Below are 7,218 nucleotides of genomic sequence, written 5' to 3'. Positions count from 1 at the left end.
ATACGATAATGTGTGAGAAATCGTCCACGTACAGAAAACACATTAATTTTTTACGTCCATTTAGTAATGGCATTACGAATAATGTGTGAGAAATGGTTCACGTAACGGCTCTTGTTTTGTAGCATCGGTTGCTTCATTTCTTGATTGCGGAGCGCTTCATATAGCATGAATGGGCTTTACGTGCCATGGATTCTACGTCATCTCTGTCTACCGTTTACCTATGCGGAAGAGTGGTCGGCAGCATTTTACCTACAGGTTTTTCCGTATTCAAGGCCTTTTTTTTTAAGAGTGAAAGCCGGAGAAAAAAAAAGTTACAGTTCGTTGTTTACAATGGTATTCTTGCTGCTAACATGTTTCACAGAGTTTAATCTTCCGCTTCTGAATCTTGAAAGTGGTAGCTCTTCAGTCTTGTCTTGGAGTCTCTTGCTTGTGTTGTTTTCTGTGGGAATAGGCTGTTGATTGTTGGTTTCAACTTCTACTGATTGAGTGCTCTGTAAAATAAGAAACTCAGCACGCGTGTGATCACTCGCCAAAAATTTAAGGGTCCCTTACGCATTCACCTAAGACAAATCGAAGGTGAAAGCCATCTTTTAAAGCGCAGCTCTTAGGCGCCCGTTCTCGCGTGGTTGGATGGCGTCGGCGTAACCGATAGAGCGAACGAGGACGAAAGAGAGTGAACGCGGAGTCTGTCGATATCACGAGCCACTGACCTCTCACCTCGTTTTCTTCCTCCGTCACGCACTGGCCCCTCGGTCGGAGCTCGTGCGTATGCATGGCTTGCAGGTGCACTGCGGCTCGTAACGGGGCTGTCGGCGTTTCGCTTGGTTCGCGACGCCCGCAATGCGCAGAGTGGTGTGCGTAGCACTCGAGCGCTGGCATTTTCTGTGGCAATATGTAACGAATGTTATATTGCTACGACTGCGGATAGCCAAAACTTCAAACACAGTTGGCATTTCCCCAACACGAAACTGCGCTCAGAATTCGCATTAGGCAGGATCGTAATCGTCGGTGAATTTTTTTGTTTTCAGTTAATGTATTGATCCTGCCCCACCACCCTCCGAAAGCTTTGTGCACCTGACGCAGTTTTGCATTGCCTCCAGGATCGGAGGCACCTCACGTGGTTTTTTCACTGCCTTCGTGAACGGGCCTCCTTTGACCATGCTACGACGTCATGCGATGACGTCATCATGTGACCTTACGTCACGCGACGTCACAGTGACTAATAAGGCTGCTAGGGGGGCAGTTGGTACGTCGTTATCTTGTATTATCTATGTTGTCTTTCGTTCTCTGCGGCCCGTGTCATACCTCGTAGCGCATTACAATATGAAGTCACAGTGACGCCATGACGACGACATTCCGTTAATTTTTTTTGCGTCGCTCGCGTTGCCCCGACGCCGCGGGACGCCTAATGTCAGCTTTCGCGTTTGAAGAGGCATCTAAGGCTTTCTTGCCTTCTCAGCATGAGGGATAAGATAGTGACAGAGAAAATAAAACATGCGAAATGTGTGCTGCGTAACGAAGATACCGCATGCTTGTTACAACTCACACACTTGAACAAGGAGAACTTCGAGGCAAAAAGAATGTCAGATGAAATCATAATTTAGTAAATTTTCGTAACGTTGGTGAAATATATTGAAATGCGCTGATACCTGCACTTTTCCACTATAGTTGTGCACTAATGCGTCTAGCGTTCAGGTTGGCGTGCCTGAGTCGTGGCGACTCACAAGCAACAGACCTACTAAACTGCAATTATTAGGTATAAAGAGTGTGCGGAATGCTGTAGAGCTCTCGGTCGCTAGTTTTGTCCTGGCTGCGGCGACCACATCTCGACGAGGGCGACAAGCTCTCACCCACACAGATTTAAGTGCAGTGCTAGAAAACCCAGGGCGGTCAAATTTAATCCAGGGTCCTCATAATAACATCGCAGGTTTAGTACGAAAAACCTATTATTCTTCTCCCGATTACTTTTAGATGCGGCGCATCTCTTGCTCGAAGGTATGTCCCGCGGCATTGGCCTTGGCGTCCGCACTCACACTACGCATGCGCAACTCTCCTCCTTCCCTCTCTCCAACAGCTGCGCGTTACTCTCGTCACTTCTCTACTGCCACCTGCTTGTGCTTCTCCTGCGTTCTCGCTTCTGCTCTCGCGGTGCATGCGCTACTCTCCTCCTCTAAGCGGGTAGAGCGCTGCGCGCGTTCAGTGCAGCGCTTGCATCGGTTGACTCCGCTTGACTCCGTTGATGCTTCCGATGAAGTGTGAAGGAAGAAACAGTCCCGTCAATGAGTGGGCTGACGCAAGCACGCGTCAGCATCAGCCCAATTACGTCCACTCAAGACAAAGCCGCGAAGCGAAGGGCACGCGACGCTGAACGCAAACGCTTGAAGCGAGCGGCGGATCCTGAACTTCATCAGCGCGAAGGAGCTTCGAAGCGTCAACGTCGAGCAGCAGATCTGAGCTTCGAGCACGTGAAGCAGCGTTGGAACGTGAACGTCGAGCAGCAGAACCTGAGGTTCGGGACCGTGACGTTCAACGTAAACGTACAAAGCGAGCGGCGGAACCCGACCTTCGAGAACGTGAAGCAGCGTTGGAACGTGAACGTCGAGCAGCAGATTCTGAGGTTCAGGACCGTGAAGCTCAAGATAAACGTACGAACCGAGTGGCGGAACCCGACCTTCGAGAAAGGGAAGCCGCGTGTAAACGTCAACAACGAGAGGCTGCTCCCGATGCTGCACGGGACCGCGAGCGCGCAGCGAAAGCGGCGGCGCGAGCCAAGCAGCACGCGCAGCCCGACGCTCGCTTCAAACGTGACTTCCTGGACCGGAGCTTCGGACACACTTGCAAGGTGTGTGACAGACTTTGGTTCGACAACAACCTCAACAACGTTCACGCGATGTGTGGTAACCAACGCAAGTTAACAACGTAATAACACGAAATTAAACAACGTTAATGACACCGTTAATACAACGTTAATAACACCGTTAATAACGATGATCCGCATCACCCCATGGTTCCCCTCGGGAAGATGGTGTAATTTTTTTTTTTTGCTAAGCTCTGGAGTGTAAGATAACATCTAAAATTATCGGATTTGTCTTACTGGAGCGTTTGTATACATTATCGGACAAATGTACTTCTTATAGCGTTGATTCTTTATGAGGGGCACGTTTCACGCATGTCTGTTGAGGTGCTTATCAATGTAATCAGGCTTAGGCCACGTTCCTATCAGCGATTCCACTTATTTTTTGATCCCCCTTGTGTAAGTGTTCGTCGATCAGACGAAGGCTTTGATATTTTTTGCGATTACGAACGTTATAATTTTCGCCACAGTCTCTTCGCGTTGATAGAAAAGGCGTCTCAAAAGGGTCCTGCTGGTAAATAAACTCTGATTTGCTTAAAGTTTCGGGCATCAAACAAGTGACATTGCTTCTACGTCGCGAATGATTGTTATGCATAAGGTGTTCGACATGTACTTAACGCAAGCATGCACGCGTACACGCACACTTAAAGGAGTCATGAAGCCACCCCCCCCCCCCTGGGCTTTTTGAAAAACACATCCTGCGGAAAGCTGACACGGCTATGAACTGCTCAGCCAAATATTGCAGTTGTGCGCGCCGCGTAAAGGCTACAAGCAGAACGCGAAGTTGCCGTTTTCTCAGGCGCCCTCTTTTCAAACAGAGGTCGGTTCTCACTCTCGTCGGTGGGCGGGGGTCATGCCGGTTGACGTCGCGATCTGCATCGCCGCGTCGCAAAAGACATAGAATCCTCATTGGCCGGTAGCCGGCGTAAATCAAGAGCGGCGTTCGGATCAGATGCGCTTCTTGCCACGGGGTGCCGCCACTTGCTGGCGCCGCACTCCTCAGTACACGGTAGCTGCACTCGCGCACGCGAATCGCAGCAGGAGAGCGATCGCGTTTCATAACGCGCGCTGACGTAACTTATTTCCCCCGTGCCATCCCTCCCTGTGTAGCTTCCAGTGCGCTCGTCGGCACGAGAAAAGAGAGAAAGCGCTGAAAGCATGCGCCAAACCCACGTAACCCCGCTCATTCTTGACGGATTCGAGAAATTTTTGCGGCAATCGATTCGAGAGGCAGTAAACTCCGATACTGAGGTCATTAGATCATTACTTGGAAAAGTGGTTCATGACCCCTTTAAGCATGCATATGCATATCCACGCATGCAGTCGCTGTAAAAAAAGCATGAAAGGAAAAGCAATATCACGAGTAGCAGCAGCTGTCATTCCAGTTGAATTGAACTGCTGCGACTACAAAGAAAGCTGAGCAAATGATTGCCAGATGCAAAACGAACAAATAAACAAAAGGCTGTATATTATTTTTCGTCCTTTCACCAGTGACAAGGAGGCACTTTTTAAAAGCGACAAGCTCGCCATAGACCACTTCATCTTCTTCACGTATGCTTTTCTTGCATGCTTCTTCACGTCTTCACGCATGCTCTTCTTGAACTCGTTACGCCAAATGTGCTTACGTATCTAGCACTCAGGCAGTAGAAGCTGAAGAGGGATGTTCTTTAGTCTCATTCACGTCTTGCACATCGTGGAATTCTTGGCGCATCATACTTTCGGACGGATGAATTAGCCGCCAAAAGTAAGCTCCGCTATTTTACCCGGCTGTCCAAGTAAGCTTAGCGAGATTTCATTGTCCTTGCTTGTTAACAGGATCAAGGATTTTGTTGCGTAACGGAATATGTTTGAGCCCTTACATCCCCTCGTAATGTGCCTACTGGAGATGGAAATAAATAAATAAATAAATAAATAAATAAATAAATAAATAAATAAATAAATAAATAAATAAATCTATTTGATCACCACTAATATAGTTCTCTACATGGTAATCTCTTGATCACATGCACTATTGGTGAAGGCAGGTGCAGAGAAAGAAAACAAGTGTTCCTTTGTTCGAAAAGACAAAAAGGAAAGTTGAACGGTGACATCCGAACATCAAATACGGCATAGAAATATGATGCTAAACTGCTAAGAAAAAAAAAAGACTCCTTTGACTCTTTTTTGCGAGTCGTGACTTGCCACGTATATGACTCTGTTTAAATAGACACATGTGCTCTGTTCGGAGGTCATTATACTATCTTCGGAGAGCCTTAAGACGCACGCAAAAGAGAGTTAACGCGGCTCTTCAAAGAGAGTCATTACGCGGCAAGTCAGAGCTCACTTAAAGGAGTAACGCATACTCTTTTTTTTTTTCTTAGAGTGTATAGCTTCTCTGTGGCTCATTTGGTATGGTGGCTAATCGTGGTTTGTTAGTCACGGAAAGTGCATGACAATTTATCGAAACGCCTTATTCTGACGTCTCTATCACTGGTTTAGTATTTTAAATTCATTGAGTGTCATGTACTCGTCCTGTATATCCAGTCGTTAGCGCCCCTGAACTATTTTCACACAAAGGTACAAAAAGAGTACTTTGTCTTATCAAAAAGGACACCCATTGTAGTGTCAGTCATTCAAACATCACTCGTTTAGATTTAATGGCCTACACGATAAAGTATGCCCTGTTTAATTTATTATCTAAAAGTTACGTTATCAGATGAATTATGTACGCTGAGGACGCATTTAGACGGGATCGAGGAGCGAGATGCGAGAACGCCCGTGTACTTAGATATGAGTGCACGTAAATGATCCCAAGGTGGTCGAAAATATTCCGTAGACCCATACTACGGCGTGCCTTATAATCATATCGTGGTTTTGGCATGTAAGACCCCAGAAACTGTTATTATAGAAGAATTATATAGGAACGCGAATTTCTTATCCGATTTCAAGAGCTTGCGACACAGGCACACGACACAAATTAACCGCCAAAAGTATTGAACAGAATCCGTAATGCGCTTCCTCAACAACATTGTTGTTGTTACACTCTTACCTAACTATAGTAAAATGGATTTAAACGGGAGTCGTTGGAAGTGGTATACTTCTGGGGCTGCGTCTTTAAACCTCTAAGAAAAAGAAAGAAGAAAAAATCACAGCATATCCACGGAGTGAATGATGATGAGTGGGCGAAGCTGCGGAGGTTCATCGGTAAACCGTGAATCTTCCGTGAATTCTGCCCAGTACATCATCACCGACGTGAGATCGGGCGCGTTTATACTAAAGGTTCGATGAGAGTTATGACGACTTGCAGCTCACTTTAATTTTACATGCACGCTGTGAATTTTCATTGTTTAATCACGCACAGGAGAAATCGCACACACGCACTACCTTGGAGGTCAAAATCCAGTGCCTATATATACGGGGTGGTCAGTGAACGGTTGCGCAGCGCGAGCGGTCGGTGCAATAAAGAAAAAAAAAAGCGCGAGCGGTCGGTTTTTTTTCAATCAAGACGCTGCCGCGACGCTGCCTGCGTCGGCGCCGCTGCGCCGCGAGGCATGATAGGGGGGGGGGGGGGACCGTAGGAGAGGAGAAAGAGGGGGAAGCGTAGGAGAGGAGAGGGCGATACATATCACTTACTGTCGCAGCGCATTGTCTTTAGGGAGCCTTCATGTGTGCACGCCCCCTCCGTTTTTAAGACTGGTTACACACTACTACGACGAGGGCGAACGGGTGCCGCTATAAGGAGCTTCGCCCCTAAAAGAGTAGTTAGGTTTGCTTTTAAAATATAATTACGTGTGTTAATAAGATAAAAACACGCAGACAATATCCTTACTAGATTCTTAATACCTATGACGAAGTATTTCTCTACTCTGAACGCTGTTATTTCATGGCTTCAACCAGCTGTGGTCAAACTATTGTCCGAAAAAACAATGGATGATTTCCCAGAGCGCTAAGTTTGAAGCGCAGCTGCTGCATTTGCTCGCGTTTAACTGGAAGCCCAGAAGCATGGGGGCTACGTTCTGGACAGCCAGTACACACAAGCACAGCGCGGAGCTCACGCGAGGAACTTTATGACGCGAGTGTTTTGTGCATGCCATACCAAGGGGAAAACGGTGAAACAACGTTTCCACTCGTCATGATGTCTTATCACGTGCGCCGAGTTGTAGCACAGGGCCTACAGCATTCAAAATTGGGCTTTTGGACTCTTCGTTGAATCATGCCAAAGGTAACATTTCTTTCGCTGAGAATTTTTGTAGTATATGTTTCTGATTTCCTTGCTGCAGAACAGTGCAATTTGTTCTTCTCCATATTCGTATGATCATTTTGCCAGTTAGCTCGCTCATGTCCAGTTATGCCAGTATATATAGGAATTCATTTAAATTTATTTC

General features: G+C 46.8%; 1 protein-coding gene across 2 annotated transcripts in view; it reads left to right on the top strand.

The window, feature by feature from the left end:
• The first annotated feature begins 6,867 nt into the window (after positions 1 to 6,867).
• The window catches only part of LOC119393673 (beta-mannosidase), a 41,933-nt gene continuing 41,582 nt past the window's right edge, over positions 6,868 to 7,218 (top strand). For both annotated transcript variants that reach the window (XR_005183963.2, XM_037660790.2), the window contains exon 1: positions 6,868 to 7,055. Coding sequence is in view for 1 of the 2 variants with exons in the window: in XM_037660790.2 (XP_037516718.1) it covers positions 7,047 to 7,055 (9 nt within the window). In the remaining variant the exon portion in view is untranslated. The remainder of the gene's footprint in view (positions 7,056 to 7,218) is intronic.

The sequence above is a fragment of the Rhipicephalus sanguineus genome, chromosome 5 (genome assembly GCF_013339695.2).
Source record: "Rhipicephalus sanguineus isolate Rsan-2018 chromosome 5, BIME_Rsan_1.4, whole genome shotgun sequence".
Classification (NCBI taxonomy): Eukaryota; Metazoa; Arthropoda; class Arachnida; order Ixodida; family Ixodidae; genus Rhipicephalus; species Rhipicephalus sanguineus.
Note: the sequence above shows the minus strand (reverse complement) of the source record. Positions and strands in the feature narration are given on the sequence as shown.